The sequence below is a fragment of the Copadichromis virginalis genome, linkage group LG15, assembly GCF_057382275.1.
Source record: "Copadichromis virginalis isolate Kocher_CV1m ecotype Utaka linkage group LG15, C_Virginalis_male_GT1.1, whole genome shotgun sequence".
In the NCBI taxonomy this organism is placed as follows: Eukaryota; Metazoa; Chordata; class Actinopteri; order Cichliformes; family Cichlidae; genus Copadichromis; species Copadichromis virginalis.
Genome location: NC_140632.1, coordinates 33,155,960 through 33,174,677, shown reverse-complemented (window position 1 = coordinate 33,174,677; position 18,718 = coordinate 33,155,960). Strand labels below are relative to the sequence as shown.

Sequence of the window (18,718 nt, the reverse complement as noted above, 5' to 3'; positions counted from 1 at the left end):
TGGAGACCTGGCTTGTATGGTCTTATGTTGCTGACAAGGAATAAAGGTCTGTTGTTTAATTTAACTGACTGGCTCCGTGTTATCCGGCTAACCTCCACACCACATGCCCGCTGGACCGGCTAGCCGCTCCTTCCTCGCCAGACTGCTGTTACATTATGAGTGAGGTTAGAATATTGCATTCATTATCAAGTTTTACTAAGTAAAATTACTGTGATGAGAAATAATAAAATAGCAGGTGTGATCTCCAGATGGTATGTGAAGCATTCATTGATAACATGGGCCAAGTCTAGGGTTGCCAACTCCCTGAAAAATAAATAAGGGACACCTCGTGGCCAGGGCCGGGCGACCCAGTTGTCTTCACCCTTCCCAGTGTGGTGAATTTTCTAGCTCTTTTTTTGTGTGTGAAATTATTTTTTTAACCATTTGACTTGAATTTGATTTAAGTAGATGTGTATTCTTTGTGATATGAACACATGTGAAACAAATGATCATTTAGCCATTTATTTTTAGCTCAAAATGACAACATTAACACAGTAAAACAGGTCTCTTTCTTAAACAGAAGCCTGTCATGCTTAACTTTTGAGAATATAAGTAAATCTTTCTTTAAAAGAACTCTGTCCTGCTTAACTTAAAATAATAGAAAACAATAGAAAGAAAAATATTCTTGTAACAGTGCACATTTAGTGCATTTAGTACAATTGGCTTCAGCTGAGGTATTATTTCAGCTTTTCTAATGCTAATCAGCTGCTCCTGTTTGTAAACCCGCTTGTTCCCATGATTACGCATCATAACTCATCATCATTATTCATCTATGTATTACTTTTATGTATTAGTCATCAATTTGTTGTAATCATCTATCCTTGCAGTTGTTTATTACACAAAATAAATTATATTATCACACTTCTGGCCACATAGCGCTGATATTCATTGCACATGCCCATATTAACTTTTTCCAGCCAGGTGTTTTCCTTTTCCCATTCTTCCCTTTCTCTGAGGGGAACAAACATTGCTGCTCTAACGCTGGGCTCACACTGTGCGGTTTTAGGCCCATTTTGAGACGATTTTTGAGTGATCGGACCGATTTTGGCCTTCATCGTGCGTCGTGTAGTATACGTGGGGTAACGAGAAGTGATTAACACCTCACGACCAGCTCCCGATCATCAATCGCTCGTGAGGGTGTCACCACAGGGGCTCACTGCTCACGCGCAAACACGTAAACGTCGGTGAAAAAGACGGAGCAGCACGGCTGTGCAGCGTGTGATCTGGACACAAGCGACGGAGGCACAACTTGGAGAACTTTGGAAAGCTCATCCGAGCCTTTTCGATGTGGCATCACAAAATGATCACGACCACAACAACCGTGAAAATAGTTGGATCGACACTGCTGCTCAGTCACAGCTGCCTGATCAATGTTTTTCATTAGCAATTTAGCAAAGTTGATGGTGGTGGTGTGTCTGTGTGAGTGAAAGACAGAGAGGGAGAGCGACAGATTTTCTGTTATAACCTTCATGTTATGGAGGCACAGTGTGCGCACTCAGGTCGCATCAGAGCATCGGGCCGTATAGTGTGAGACCTGCATCGTGACCTACCAACTTCTAACCCCTGCGAGTCAATTGTGCAGTTTGAGCAGGAGCTGAATAACGCGACTGAAAAAATCGCACAGTGTCTGCCCAGCTTTAGGTGTACTGTCATCCGAGACTTGCACCGCAGTGTCGGCGTTTGTTTCCCTGTTGGCCATGCTTCTTGTTGTGGTCATCTGTTGTCTTCCGGTATTTTCTCTGTAAGCGACCTTTCCTCGACCAATGAGATGAGCGGTAATCTGAATTGTTATACTCGAATTGTCATAAGTGTGGTGTCAGCTCATTGGTCACAAAGCAGGAGAGGGGCTGGGAATTATGTTTTCAAACAAAGTGTTAATTCCATAAACATTTATAGACTACTTTTGATTCTCACTGTATTACGGGACAAAGTGCGTCCCTTATTAGCTCAATACGGGACGTGTACTTTTGTTTCTAAATACGGGACGATTCCGTATTTTAAGGGACGGTTGGCAACCCTAGCCAAGTCACCCCTCCACGATTTTTTGAAATGATTGGTCTGGGAAGAAAATTGTGTAGTTTGGCATTGCTCAGCTTCCTTAAGAATGGCTTCTTGGCAGCAACCATTTTACATGAGGCTTCGAAAACATATGGATCACCTGAAGGGTCAGATCCATCTCACGGGTCTTGTGCCAATACCTTGCAGGATTTTTTCTGTTTCTATATCTCAAGGACATGGCAATACGTGCCTTGAGATGACTGTTGTGTTTTGGTGAAATAATAAAACTAAAATGCAAAGAATGCTAATATGCCAAGTTTTCAGTTAAAAACTTTTTTGATGCACAAATACTATTTGATGCCCATCAGAATGTCACCGTTGGCATTTTTCATAGCTGGATTTATGCTTGATTCAACGATCTATATGCTAAGTGACTTTAAAAAAAAAACAATAAAAAAAAACAACATTGTACCTAACCATTTTCAGACTAATGTCCGAAGAAAAACTTCAGACAAACTATTATTCAAGACCACCTTAAAAATGACAAACAAGTCTTGCTGCACTGAAGCAAAATATAAAGAACTGAGTCGTGTCCAAGCACACAGTGAGTCGAGGTTAAATCATAATAGAAAGAGTTCATTCTGTCATAAAAGGAGCTTTCTTTTCCTCTAAGAGTGTTAACAGACACAAAAACACACTCAAATACACACAGTGCATTTCTTTATTTCAGACCAAAAACAATGTTGAACAACCGTCTGTATGTGCATGAAACAACACTACACATGAACATGACTGCAAGCTGGAGGCCACAGAGACAAACAGAGCTACAGGAATTTCTCATATTTACACATTAGCCACTCTGCTGTTCAGCTCCTGTGCTGCATGCCCCTAAACTGCTGCTATATTTCCTTGTGATGCAGCTTGCACAAAAAGATTCGTTTTTTCTTTATATAGTCTATGTGAAGGCAATTTTTCCATCAGCAGTAAATGACAGCTGGAGAAAGAATGAAACAAACGAGGGTGTTAGGACCACCGAGTCTGTGGAGACAGTCTTACGTCAGTGCCATTTTTTCTTGTTTTACCGAGCATGTTCCATGAGTCCTGGAATGTGAATTCATTAGAAGACAAGCTGGTGGTAAACATTGGCTGGCTATGTTTCCTGGTTTCCATATATTTGAAATGTCTTGTTGTATTAGAGGTCCAGCAGATGGGCATAGCTGAGCCGACGAGTAATGAGGGACGGTAGTCATTATCTGTCCGGGATGTCCTGGCTGTGTAAAGCCCACACTTGTGTATTTAATATCACTGTCCGAGCCGCTGCTGACAAGCCCCGTACCGCTGCAGGGCACCCAACAAGTCCTCATACGAGATATTTCTGTGGGATGGCAGGGAGCTGAGGGCACAGAGTAGGTTACACATTGAACATAGTGCGCTTCAAAGTGAATTCAGTTAATGACATCAATTTCAAAATTCAAACAAACTTTCATACTTTATTGTCATTATTAAACGTGGTCCATCGAAACGTGCAAATTCTGAGATGTAAAGAAGCTTACATGAACTCTGTGAGCCTGATGTGCCAGGGGAGGAAGCCCAGTGTGCTGTTCACAGGACCAAACTTCACCACCAACTCAGGGTCTGGAATATTCTTTGATTCTGAAACAAGCACAAAGAAAGCGAACATGTTATCAAGACAATCTTTTTTCTCCTATTTACTGAGAATCTGCATGTTCTGACTATAGAATGAACTCAAATCTGAGAGTGGCTCCCATTCAGCAGTACTTGTGTAGCTGTCACCCGAGATCCACAGCCACACAGGTTAAAGAAAATTTAGGTAATATACATCCACTCTCACTGGATAATACACTTCTCCACAGTTATGGTCATTTTTGGTGCCATAAATGTGTCCAATCCCCGGAATTTTAGAAAACTTGAGTCATTATTTAAGTTAAATTGATTTTCTAGAGGTTGTTTGTTTTGCATTTATTTGTCTCCAATTGGCTGAACTGTTGCATTGGATAGTCTAATTAAATACAGAAGCCTAACCAGTGGACTGGAATTCTACTGGGGCAATATGTTGTGTAATACCTCTGTTACAAGATGATTTATTTCTTAAAATAGTTTAATGGTTTTTGGATATTATTTTGTGTCAAATAACAAAAAGACATTTTGACTGCTACATCTGTGCTTCTTTGTTCTTTCCAACACTCATAAATTACATGGCACACATTCACTTTTCTCCTCTAAGTATTTTTTTGGACATATCCATACGACACTTTTCCTAGGCCTCTTTACACAAGAGGTTCAACAGTGGGGAAAAATGCCCAGGAGAAACATTTTACAGCACTTCAATGTCATGTCCATCTCTTGCATGTAAAAGTACAATCCCATGACATGGCGCAGCTAACCTGGATCCTCTACAGGTTACGCTCCTTCTTTAAGCTGTCCAATAATGATTCAATCCTATTCAGTTTTATTTATACAGCACCAAATCACAACAACAGTTGCCTCACGGCACTTATATTGTAAGGTGACCCTAAAATAATGCAATGCAATAATAAATAAAGAAAACCAAAAACGCCAACAATCATATAACCCCCCCCCCCACCCCAAAATGAGCAAGCGCTTTGGCAACAGTGGGAAAGAAAAAAAACATTTTTAATATTAAGAAACCTCCAGCAGAACCAGGCTCAGGGAGGGGCGGCCATTTGCGTAACCAGCTGGGAGTGAGTGGATAAAGACAGAATAAAATACTTAATACACGTCTTAATTACTTTTAAAACACACAGTACACACATCCACTGGATCTTGAAATTCTTTTGCTTTCAACAGTAATGAGTTAATGAACTCCATGACACACTTCTAATGATTAGGGAAAAGAAGCCTTCTAAGACTCTTTCTTAATAAGCACACGCAGCTTCAGTAACCCCCTCTAGCTTTATTAAGGGCTACCAAGGTGTTCCCAGGTTGGTGAGCAACAATCTCTCAAGTGTGTTCTGAAAAACATCAAAGTATCTTTACACATGCACACAGGCATAAAGTGCTACCTCTGAGAAGCAGGTCTAGCATGGAAACATTAATGTCTTTGAAGCTCCTTTCCTTGTTTTCCACAGAGCGGCAGAGCTGCTGTGCTACATGGACAATGCTCTGCTTCCCATCGTCAGGAGACAGCACCCTCACTGTGGGCCTGCAGGACACAACTGCAACAAAGGACACATAAAAACACATTAAATTAAATATGACTACTAATGGTATTCTTCTGCAAATACACACCCAAATTTTCAACTTTGTAAATTTTTTTTTTTTAATACTGTAACCTCACTTGCACACCTGATGTAGACTACTGGAGCACACTGGTGAAGTATGGATTGAGGGATTTTAGATTACACCTGGGAAACATATTGTTGGGTAAACTGAGAAACTGCTGGGTCAATATAATGATGCTTCGGCTTCAGTCAGACATTACCTCAGTGGAACAAGCCAATTAGTGACATTATTTATTTATGTTACCATCTATGTTCATTTCGTTGACTAATAATTTTTTTCCACAAAGGAACTACTTAAAGAAAACTAAAATATGTGGATAAATACTACGATGAAATGAACTGACACTTTCTGACTCACCTATTCTTAAATGTAACCATTCACACCAACCATGTAACTTCACTGTATGAATGTGTGGCATTTATTACCAATCCAAGTCTGAATAAAAAGCTCTGACCAGCCAGACCAGTGGACTCGTAGCTCAAAACATGACTGGTCAACTGGGTATCTGAAATTATTTCTCTTCCTCAGATGTGACAGCAACTTTACCAAGAACAGCTGAAACTGCCCCATGAAATTTTACCTGCTACTTCTATCTGTAGAGAATCTGATGAACCCAGAATTTCCATTATTTTATTGTCTTAATTCGAAACTTCAGGACCAGCTCATCATGGTTTAACATTGACTTAATTTTTTTTCTTGACACTGTGTGAGGACAAAAAGTTCAGCCTGTACATACATTACATGAAAAGTTTGAACTTGAGAGTAAGTGGCTCAGGTGTGTGTTTTTGCACAATTACGTAACTACTCATTTAATTGTCTTTCTTTTATTTATTTTTTTGCTGTGTTCAGTGGTTGTAGAAATGGTTTATATTAGCATTTAGCTGAGATTCTGAGGTTTCTATGGATATCAGACATGTTGATATTTGCATCAAAGAATTGACGTTAAACTACAGTTTAACCCCTTTGCCCCCAGAACCGGGGGCTCTCCAAAGTAAAGGGTGTAAGGGTCTGAAGTTTGAAGTTTTATAAGTGGATTCCATCTAACCTAATGAAGAACAATACAGAAAACAAAAATGAGGTTGTAGGCACTTCCAACAAGTGGACACAGAAATTTTGGAATGTAACTACTTATATGTAACACAGTCACAGAATTTAATTACAAGAAAAACATTGATCTGGAAATATACAATTAAAATACAGTTACTAATCAAAATGTTGGTATTACAAGTTTAAAAGTTCTTGTTGGTAAAAAGCTTCCAAGTACATCTGAGTCTGTAATTGTATGAACTTAAAATCAAAGATATCATGCCAGGTTCTTACCATTGTGCTGGTGTTGGTCACTACCACTGCTCAGGAACTCCACACTGTGCATAGATCCATCAACACCCAGCAGATCCTGTTGCTGCCTTTTTATTTCCTCGAGTAGACGAGAGTTGTTCTTCTGAAAAACACCTGGGTTGAGGAAAAGCACATCATTCAGTTCAGGTTGATCAAAATCACCAAGTAGACCTAAGACAGAAACAGTAATTGTGAAGAAACATGACTTTTGGATTGATAGAATCTATTTTCTTTAAAACAAAGCAAATAAATCCAAAATTAGGGGCAACTGTGGCTCAGTCAGTAGGGTGCGTGGTCTACCACTTGGAAGGTCAATAGATAGATTGGAGAAACCAGGTATCAATGTGCAAAATACTGAATCCCCTAGTGCAGGGGTGGCCAACCCGCGGCTCTCGAGCCGCATGCGGCTCTTTGCCTGGTTTCATGCGGCTCTTACGTTCATATCAAAGTTTGTGTTTTGATTTTTTTTATGTTGTTGTTTTAAAATGTGCGCGTTCGCTTCGCTTGAGTTCAATACGGTATTTTCATCAAATGCGCATGTGTGTGAGATGAAAATACCGCAAAGTTTCCCAGTAGGAGCAAGTTCGCCCTTAAAATGGCAGGAAAAAAATGCACAGCAAAAAGAAAATATGAAGATGAACACAGGACGTTTTTAACAGAGTGGGAGAGTTTATATTTTTTTGTTGGACGCAATGGTAAGCCATTCTGCCTTATATGTCAGACGTCATTAGCGCATTTCAAAGCTTCAAATCTTCAGCGCCACTTCAGCTCACTCCATGCTAACATCGACCAGGAATTTCCAAAAGGGACTGAACTTCGCAAGCACGAGTTGGCCACTTTGAAAAGTCAGGCAGAAAAGCAGATACAGTTTTTCCAAAAATTTACGAAGCGGTCAGAGACCATAACGCTCGCATCCTATCAGCTGGCTTGGAACATTGCACGGGCTAAAAAGCCATACAATGAAGGGGAGTTCGTTAAAAAATGCCTCAGTGATGTTGTTGAAATCTTGTCTCCTGAAAACGACAAATTAAAACGCATGGTATCAGACGTCCAACTGTCCCGCCACACTGTTGAACACAGAATATCGGACATTAACACGGCTATTGAATCACAGTTGCACTCTGACCTTCAAGCATGTGAGTATTTTAGTGTCGCATTGGATGAGAGTTGTGATATACAAGACAAGCCTCAGTTGGCAATATTTGCACGGTCTGTTTCAAACGATTGTGTGATCAAAGAAGAACTCCTGGATATTGTGCCATTAAAAGACAGAACCCGTGGCATAGATGTGAAAGAAACCATGATGGCTGCATTTGAAAAAGCAAATCTGCCCATAACGAAATTAACTGCAATAGCCACGGATGGAGCACCAGCCATGATGGGATCTGTGAACGGGCTTGTGGGGCTGTGCAAAGCTGACCAAACTATTCCTGACTTTTGGAATTTCCACTGCATCATCCACATGGAGCAACTCGTGTCTAAATCATTGAATTTAGATAACGTCATGAAGCCTGTGATGGAAATCGTCAACTATATCCGCACACATGCGCTTAACCACAGGCAATTCAAGAATCTCATCGCTGAGCTGGACCAAGGGCTTCCAGGTGACCTGCCGCTGCACTGCACTGTGAGGTGGCTGTCAAAAGGCCAGGTACTCTCTCGCTTCTTTGAGCTTTTGGATGCCGTGAAACTGTTTATGGAAAAGAAGGACAAGGACTATCCCGAGCTCTCGGACCTCAAGTGGATTATGGATCTGGCCTTTTTGGTCGACATGCTGTGTCACTTGGACAGACTGAACCTGACCCTGCAGGGTAAGTTAAAAATGCTCCCTGACCTGGTGCAAAGTGTGTTTGCGTTTGTCAACAAACTGAAGCTGTTCAAGACACATATTCAAAAGGGAGATTTAACGCATTTTCCCACTCTGCTAAAAGCCAGCGGGCAAGTCGCCAGTGCTGCCCTGAGTAAGCAAAGAGCCAGATATGCAACGCTGATTGAAAACTTGCACGAAAGCTTCGTGACCCGGTTCCATGATCTACAATTGAAAAGGCCACAGATTACGTTCCTCGCCGACCCATTTAATGCAGAGACCGGCTGTTTGAAAGTCCCGCTAGTCACAGATGAAGCTGCGGCTGAGTTGGAGATGATCGATCTTTGTGAAGAGGACCAATTGAAACCTGCTTTAAGGGAAGGGACCATTGAGTTCTGGAAAAGTGTGCCAATGGAAAAATACCCCAATGTCAAACGGGCTGCGCTTAAGATACTGTCAATGTTTGGGTCAACATACGTCTGCGAGTCTGTGTTTTCTACCCTAAAACATGTGAAATCAAAGCATCGATCTGTTCTGACTGACACACATGTGAAAGAATTGCTTCGAGTGACAACAACGGAATACAAGCCAGATTTAAAGAGGATTGTTCAAGGCAAGGAATGCCAGAAGTCCCACTAAACAACATGCATTATAAAAGTAAATGCTATTGTAGATTATTATATTTTTGTTTGTGGACTTGGTTGAACTGAGAGTTCGTGTGTGTGAGACAGTGCACACAATGTTCATTGTTGAAAATGACTGGCCTGTGGTTTTAGTACTGTAGGAGTCCATTTCTGTCATTATCATGTTGGTGTGTGACATTTACAATAAATCTGGCTGAGCAGAGATGTGTGTATTTTGTGTGTGTGTGTGTGTGTGTGTGTGTGTGTGTGAGTGAGTGAGTGAGTGAGTGAGTGAGTGAGTGAGTGAGAGAGAGGAAAGGATGGGTGATGTTCATGTGTGCCCATGCGTATGATGTGGCTCTTTGCGGTAACACAGTAAAAAAAAAAGTGGCTCTTGGTCTCTGACTGGTTGGCCACCCCTGCCCTAATGCATTCATCTACATGTGTTTAAATTTAAATATGATCAACCTATCTCTAATAATCGGCTATGTACCACAGGCCTTCAAGCTGGCTGTAGTTAAACCTTTACTTAAAAAGCCATCTCTAGACCCAGCCGTCTTAGCTAATTATAGGCCAATCTCCAACCTTCCTTTCATATAAAAAACCATTGAAGAAGTAGTTGTCAAACAGCTAACTGATCATCTGCAGAGGAATGGCTTATTTGAAGAGTTTCAGTCAGGTTTCAGAGCTCATCACAGCACAGAAACTGCTAGACCTCAGAGTGCAGCGTTCGATACTGTTGACCATAATATTCTATTAGAGCAATTAGAACATGCTGTAGGTATTACAGGTTCTGCACTGCAGTGGTTTGTATCATATCTATCTAGTAGACTCCAATTTGTTCATGTAAATGTTGAGTCTTCTTCACATGGTGAGGTTAATTAGGGAGTTACACAGGGTTCAGTGCTAGGACCAATTCTGTTTACATTACACATGCTTACCTTAGGCAGTATCATCAGAAGACATAGTGTACATTTTAACTGGTATGCTGATAACACACAGCTCCATCTATGAAGCCAGATAACACACACCAAATAGTTAAACTGCAGGAATGTCTTAAAGACATAAAGACCTGGATGGCCGCTAACTTTCTGCTTCTTAATTCAGATAAAACTGAGGTTATTGTACTCGGCCCTGAAAATTCTAGAAATATGGTATCTAACCAGATTCTTACTCTGGATGGCATTACCTTGGCCTCTAGAAACACTGTGAGGCACCTTGGAGTCATTTTTCACCAGGACATGTCCTTCAACGCACATATTAAACAAATATGTAGGACTGCTTTCTTCCATTTGCACAACATCTCTAAAATTAGAAATATCCTGTCTCATAGTGATGCTGAAAAACTAGTTCATGCATTTATTACTCCTAGCCTGGACTACTGTAATTCATTATTATCAGGAAGTCCTAAAAACTCCATGAAAAGCCTTCAACTAATCCAATGCTGCAGCAAGAGTACTGACAGGGACTAGAAAGAGAGAGCATATTTCTCCTGTATTGGCTTCCCTTCACTGGCTCCCTGTTAAATCCAGAATTCAAGCGAATTCAAAATCCTGCCATTAGAGCATTTCACTCTCACGCTCCCGGCTTACATGTTGTTCCTAGAGTATTTAAAAGTAGAATGGGAGGGAGAGCCTTCAGTTTTCAGGCCCCTCTTCTGTGCAACCAGCTTCCAGTTTGGATTCGGGAGACAGACACTATCTCTACTTTTAAGATTTAAGATAAAGCATATAGTTAGGGCTGGATCAGGTGACCCTGAATCCTCCCTTAGTTATGCTGGCATAGGCTGCTAGGGGACTCCCATGATGCATTGGGTTTTCCTTTTCAGTCACCTTTTTCACACACTATGTGTTAATAGACCTCTCTGCATTGAATCATACTTGTTTTTAATCTCTGGCTCTCTTCCACAGCATGTCTTTTATCCTGTCTTCCTTCTCTCACCCCAACCGGTCGCAGCAGATGGCCCCGCCCCTCCCTGAGCCTGGTTCTGCTGGAGGTTTCTTCCTGTTAAAAGGGAGTTTTTCCTTCCCATTGTCGCCAAAGTGCTTGCTCATAGGGGGTCATATGATTGTTGGGTTTTTCTCTATATGTATTATTGTAAGGGTCTACCTTACAATATAAAGTGCCTTGAGGCGACTGCTATTGTGATAAAATTGAATTGAAAATTGAATGTGTGTGAAAGTTAGATAAAAGTACTGTATTTACGTCTGTGTGATTCAGTAATCAGACAGACACAATGTGGCATGTTGTATGAAGTGCTTTAACTGAGGGATAGGTAGAAAACTGCTAAATAAAAAACCGTCACCATAGTGGAGACTTTACATCATTTGGCAATGACAAAAACTACAATCTGAGAGACCCTAAGGTGAGGAGCTTGGTCATTAGAGAGGGATGGAATAGAGCCGCTGCTCCTCCATATCAAAAGGGGCCAACTGAGGTAGTTTGGGAATGTAAAATAACTTCAGTCAGAAGGCACTCTCCCTAATTCAGTCAAAACATTAATATCAGTTAGCTTTACGAGATTTGTCATTTAGGGAGAAGGGGACAATAATTTCAACAATTTGAGGCTAAAATGCTCAGCTGCAGTATAACCTCCGCTTAAAGTTAAAAAGCAGAAACATAACTGTAACAGGGGAAAAAAAGCAACAAAATGAAGTCTTGATGGATGCTCAATCATCCAGGTAAGTGAATCCCAAAAGTTGATTCTGTTCATTTGGATGTAGCGTTTTCACTCAGAGAAACGTTTCGTCACTCATCCATGTTTCCCCAATCTTATAAACAGTGCATTTGCACAATAACGTTTTATAAGGTTAGTGAAAATCTGCAGTCAGCTGAGGTCACTGTCAAGTTACTTGGATGAGTGATGAAACGTTTCTCCTACTGAAAATGTGACGGCCAAATGAACAGAATCAACCAAAAAAATGAAAAGATGAATACAAGTTTAATAGTTAAATATTGCGCAGTTGTTTTAACGTTTGAATAGTGTCTGTAGCTGAAAGTATGTTGAAACAAAATTAGGACTTGGAAGTGGTGAAAAAAGACAGATTTAATTTGCATTTAATGTAAACAATTAAACAGGGTATTGCTAATCTGAAAAGGAAAAGATTCGCTACATCTTCAGCCTAAGCATTAAAGGGGAAATTTATACAGAGAATGAATGTAATACAATGTAATCTTAAAAGCCTCAAAGTTGGAAACAATATCTTTAAAATGCATATTAGAAACAATGTACATCTAATAAAATAAAATAAAAATGCTTAAGAGTCAGAAGAATACTGAATATTTAAAGCTCACACGCATTAATACTCTTTAAGACTGGAATTATGATTTTCTTTTTTCCACTTAAGAATCTGTGTGTGTGTGTGTGTGTAAGAGAGAGATATAAAGATATAAAATATGGGTTCAGTGACATCTGCAAATCATTGCATTCACATCGGATGAACTTGTCCAAATAATATCCAAACTACACTAAACTACGTGTATAGTTTTTTTTAAAAACAACAAATTTAAAGCTATTTTTGATGAAGCTGTGATTTATTATTTTATGAACTTCACTGTATAAAAGCGCAAGCAGCAAACTCAGCTGATAGGAGTAACATGCTTACCGTGATTATCATACACGCTAACATAGGATATGCCGACAGCCATACACCACACCACCACGTTTGCTATGTCCGGATAACTGGGCTCTTCTTCCGCAACCAACAGGCCGATATGGACCGGTATCTTCTTCAGGGACTTTCCGTCAGACAGACACCGTGACCGGCCACCGCCGGTGCTCTTTTCAGTTATCGGTTTAACATTAGCATCTGGGCCATGATTCAGATTATTCTGAAAGTCTGGAAATCCAACTAGAGATATCGGCAACAGCAGGACAGTCGCTGCTCGCTCCCACAGCCGGCCCTTCCAGCTCTGGATGCGGACGTGGAGCCAAGAGAAGAGCGCTCTGTTGACGTGAACGAGAATCAGTAATAGCCGCCATAACAAACTGTACATAAGCGCCATTTGTGTCCGCATTTCGTGTAGGGGGAAAACCCAGGATAAAGTACAAGAACACGACCACTTTATTCTGATATATTATCCGCGTAAATGAGCTCAGCAGTGCTTATGGCTCATCATGACTGCAGCCATCTTGTTTTCTGGTTGGCAACCTCTGAACTCCGAACCCCGCGTGTGATACACGTAGCTCTCGGATTGGACAAGGTAAGCGAGACGCTGCTGCGTATGCGTTTGACTACAGAGAACCGAACAGAGTAGAGATGTGTCGTTCGCGAACGAAATGGCTCTTAGAGCCGGGTCTTTGACGTGAACGACGTAATTTATATTTAATTGGGTTGTGGTTTGCAGTGTTTTGTGTTGTTTCACTTTAAATTTGTAAAAGGAAAAAGCTGAAAATTTAAATAGTTAAAAGTTGAAATGTGAATAGTTGGTTTTTGTATTATATGATTTATTTATTACATTTTATGTGGAGTGAATAAATAAAAGTATATTTACGGTGGCCCCTAGAGACAAAGCACGTAAAAACTGCAAAACACGTAAAAACTCCAAAACATGTAAAAACTGCAAAACACGTAAAAACTCCAAAACATGTACAAACTCAGAAGCACACAAAAACTCAAAACACGTACAAAATACAACAGAAGTGTGCCAGGATGCTAGGACGCAGTGTTGAGCTTTGTTACCTAGTGGCTACACCAGCCAGCAAGTACCAAAGACCGGATTTGGTGTGTGGTAGTAACAGGTAAATGAACTTTTTTTTTTTAAATTATTTGAATATATATGAGTGCTTGTGTATAAATGCACAAACAATACACACATGCTTTCAATTGTGTCATTTAAGTGATCTAGGTAGCTCTGTTTTGGAAGTTCAGTTAATGCTAGAAATGTGTTTTGGAGTTTGTACGTGCTTTGTCTCTAGGGGCCACCGCATATATTTATATATGTTTATATATAAATATATGCGGTTTATATTTATATATAAACATATATATAAATAAAACAACTTCTTTTTTTTACATTAGTAATTCCTTTTGTGCATAATTTTATATTATTGTTAATAATAAATTAATTAAAGCAACAAAACAACCTGAAGCGCCGGTTCGGAGCCAAAAGAGCCGGCTCTTTTTATTGAGTCGAGCCAAAAGAGCTGGTTCTCTAAAAAGAGACGGAAATCCCATCACTACAGTGTGGTCTGTTGTTCATTAATGTAAGTCATGGAATTTAAATTGTGTGGACTGGACTCAGTTTTCAACTCATGCAAGTTTAGATAATAAACAACGTCTATTTTTCAAAGTCACGCTATTCAAAAATTGGATAACTTCAGGGTCAGCTTTGAAGTTATCTGGATAAGTCAAAAATCCTGTTTCATAGGCCTCTATACTGTGAAGAAAGGCTTTAAGCTTATGTGGGTAACTTCAGGGTTGACCCTGGGTTTTACTTTACAATCACTGTACATTTTCTATACACACGAAGAAACAGTGATATTTCTATATGATTGTTTAATGTCATTTCACTGTACTTACGGAGAGAACTTTGTACCCACACTGAGGCTACTACTGGCTACCCTCACATATTCAGTTTTTTCACCGAATACATCATCTAGTAAACGACTTCATTGTGTATGCCAAATTTTGCTAGTTTTGGTCATGAGTTATTTAAAAATGAATCTGTTCTGTCACGCACAAAGAAATTACTTGATCAACAACTTATAAACAAAGTAACCTTGAGAGCTTAAGTACAACCTGATATCAGATTGCACGCCTAACTTAACCTTTCATACAACTCATAACATGGACGACACAACAGCTCCCCAAAAATGAAGCCAAAACGTCTCTATCGCCCCCTGGTAGTGATGGCCCGCTTGAAGCTGACGCTCCGGAGCGTGTGTCGAAAAAAACAACACACTGGTTCAGAAGCACTGTGTCGAGGCTTGCTTCGTTTGGCAAAAGTCACGTGACCAGTGACGTCCGAAGCTTCATTACGCACGTAACTGCTTCGGTACCTGATTCAAACGGATATAAGGAAGTGAATCATCCACGGGATTCGTGGAGTGTGTTGATGGTGACAGAGAGCGAAGAGGTGATCATTCCACTGACAGATATGGAGCCAGCGAGGAAGAGAGGACATTCTGGCGTGTGGGAATATTTTGAGTTGATTTTGCTCAATTCATTTTATCTGCCGAAGTGAAAAACTTGAAATGTCCAAAATCATGTTTTCATAATGGAAATATCATTACAGCATATGACTTTAGGAACACTTCCATGTGAATTAAAGCTAATGAAGACTACAACAATGTATTTGACACTATACGTACATTACATTGCTACAGTTTAGAAAATCATTTTGTTTATTGTTTTTAGGTGATAGTCTGCAGGACCCAGGAATACCTGCATATCTACCAGCTTGCAGTGTAGTTCCTGCACTCCACAGCCTCTTCTGTTCCATGCAAGTGGATTTTCTCCAGGGCAGGAGAAACTATTTCTAAGAAAAGAAACAGACTCAGCCAGCGCACAGTAACACTAATCCTCTTTTTAAATGTAAATAACAAAAGGGCTACCTTACATTGATCATGTTTTTACTTTGCAAGTTCTTGATTAGGGGTGGGTTTTGATTATCGCCTTTCTGATTACAATCCATGCTAAATTGAATAAAGTGATATTGATTCATTAAAATCCCGTGTCGATTTGTAAATTAACGTTATTATGCCTGAAACGCCAGCATCTCAGGTTAAACCTCACAACATGTCGTCAAACACCATGCAGCTAAAACAGTAACTGCGAGCAGGTTTACGGATTCTGCATACAAACGTGAACACAGAGCGCGGACCCGACGCGTCAGAATCAGATTTTGGTGCGTCGTCGGGTCCGCGCTGTGTTTGCCTCTTTTTTTTCCCGCTGGCTTCTGCAGCTGCAGGTTTCATAACTCTCTGTTTACATCTCTAATTAAGTCTCACATGTGTCAGCTTTCTTTTAATAGATACGAAATTATGGATATATACTGTTAAATGATCAGACTTGTAATATTTCTGACTGAGGCAAAACTTTCCAGATTCCAATCAAATTGAATCGGATCCTGTATCGAATCAAAAATGATTCTACAAATCAGTGACGATGCAGCCGTACTCAGCTCCCTAAGCATTTTCCCTTTCCAGTTCACAATCAATCCCACCCCTAGGTCAAAAATATGTATAGGACAATTGGCCTCATCTAATATTTTGTATGAACCTGTCCAGCTGTCCAGTGATTAAACGACAAGTAGATGGAGGCAGGACTTCACAGCAGGGGCATACTCCATAATGTGCTGTGCATTCTCATATGTATATTATATATATTGCTCACTTATTGTATTTACCAACATCAAGGAGTTATGAGCAAAGAAAGGCCACACCATAGTGCAATAGGGAAAGTTTATTGATCAAAATGTATTACGCAGATACGCATTACATTTTTTTCAGCCCCCCAATCGAGAAAACAAAACCAATTACATGTTCAAAGCAACGGAACGGTGGCCCAATATCAGAGAGAACTCCACTCTTGAGTGAGCAGTGATAATTGAGCAGTCCGTTTTATTTTGCAGATTCAAGCTGCTCTTCAAAATTTTCACCACCAGATGTCACCGGAGAGGACTGTGTTGAAAAGCTTCGAGTAATGAACCGTTTTTCAATACAAGCTTCAGTGCTTCGGAAAGCTTCATTTGGCCATCACTACCCCCTGGTGTCTGGCTGCAGTATAGGTCATAAATCCCACCTCCTCCATGTTAGCGGATGGGACTGGGGTAAGACTAAAATAAAAATTTCTCCAAAGATTCTTTCGTTAACTATCAATAGTTCTCATCATTTATATTCAAGGGGTCTCCTTTCCCATGTTTGATTCTTTGACTGGCAGCTGCAGTCACGGTGAAACTTGTGTTTGGGAACGGCAGATAGAGCAGGCAGATAAAGTTAAAATTTACGTTTAATTTTCCCACAAATTAATTCTTTTTTTTTAGCACCGACTCTGTATTTTTATTTTTATTTTTACAGAGTTTGATTCAAATATTCAGGTTAAAAAACGAATCTGAATTCATGTTAATGGTCACAAAGTTACATGTGCAGCACTCTGGACAGCTTACATCCTTTAGGAGAAATAATTTGTAGCATTATTATTTGTTTTTCAGTACTCAGGCAGCAGCTTTAACACTGCTGTATGTCTGACCACAATGCAGGAACAGACTGAACCAGGACTACAAACCTGCTCCATCTTCTCATCTCTGGAGATTTCCATTTACAAAGCACCAACAACTCAAAGGTAAATATTATATTGGAAAATCTGTTTATATATGTTGTTTATATAGTATGTATGATATATAAGGCTTTGTCCTTTTTTAAATAAACAGCTCGTATGTCAGCAGAACTTTTCCATTTTTCCATTAATAGAAAAATGATCAACATTATTCATTTCCTGAAAACTGATAGTGAGCAGTTATTCATTTAACAGTATTTATTTATAAGAAACAATATTTTTATTATATACAAGGACCAATGCATTTTCATTTTAAAATCACAGTACATGTTCATTTAAAAGACAATCCAATGACAATCAGAAAATAAAAAGAGACAGAAATACAAGTTAACATTTAGAATTTGTTTTATTGAATTGGAAAATATTCTCAAATTGCTGAGCAATTTGATTTAAACAGGGCCCAATAAGAAAAGCTGATTGAAAGAGCTTTATATTATAAAGACCCTACAATGCAAGAGAGAAAACCCCAACAATCTGATGATCCCCTATGAGCAAGCACTTGGCAACAGTGGGCAGGGAAAAAAAAACCTTTTAATGGGAGGAAACCTGCGGCAGAACCTCAGGCGGGCGGCCATCTGCCGAGACCGGTTGGGGGATTATAATCCAGTTATAATCAAATTTCTCTCTTGCGACGACATTTTTGATGTTTGATGTATTTAGGTATTCATCTGCAAGGAAAAAGATGACTGTTTTTCCTTCAAGATGAATACTAAGTTGATGTTAAAAAACACCACTTCAAGTTGTGCGGTGATGGCTTTGGCCAACAGTGAAAAACTTGACTATGCCATTTGGCTTCTTTTTTGCGTCTGACGTTCAGTCAAGCTATGTGCAATGGTTTTTACAGCTGTGGGTTTCTGTAACTCCAGAGCAACCTGAACATATTCGACACTCCCAAAGAAATTGCGCAAGTCTCTAAGAATGTACTTTTCCACATTTTTTAGGTTTTGTGGCGTTATAGTGAGTTTTTTTTTTATCCCTGAGTTCGCCCCATACTTCTTCCAAAAGCCAGGTGTGGATCTTTGGTGTGCATACACAAGTGCACTTAATCTTTAATTTTTTAGCTATGCGGCTAAATAATTTATGAAGGACTATTTTAATGTAAGCTTTATTTACACGATCATCTAGTACAAACGGCTCAGGTTTTGGTTGGGACGTTCGTCATCTTTTGTCATCATCTAAGATGAGCTCTGTAAATTTTCTATAGGGTCCTCTTGTTTATTTATTTATTTCTATTAGTGTTATATCAGTTATTGCATTATACGTGTTGCATGTCAAAATGACAGGCAGCAGTGTGTGTGTGAATATCAATCCCAGCGAACAGCAACATCACGGGGCGCGAAATTTCGCTATCCGACTGAGGTAAGTGAACG

At 39.8% G+C, this 18,718-nt stretch overlaps 1 protein-coding gene across 1 annotated transcript; it reads right to left on the bottom strand.

Moving 5' to 3' along the window:
* Positions 1 to 2,740: 2,740 nt before the first annotated feature.
* On the bottom strand, positions 2,741 to 13,240 carry nus1 (NUS1 dehydrodolichyl diphosphate synthase subunit). The gene is made up of 5 exons (XM_085432969.1): positions 12,675 to 13,240; positions 6,622 to 6,753; positions 5,082 to 5,234; positions 3,591 to 3,690; positions 2,741 to 3,430 (listed from the first exon to the last, which is right to left on the bottom strand). The coding sequence occupies exons 1-5, from the start codon at positions 13,084 to 13,086 to the stop codon at positions 3,340 to 3,342; spliced, it is 888 nt and encodes a 295-aa protein (XP_085289095.1). The 5' UTR covers positions 13,087 to 13,240; the 3' UTR covers positions 2,741 to 3,339.
* Between the last annotated feature and the right edge of the window lie 5,478 nt (positions 13,241 to 18,718).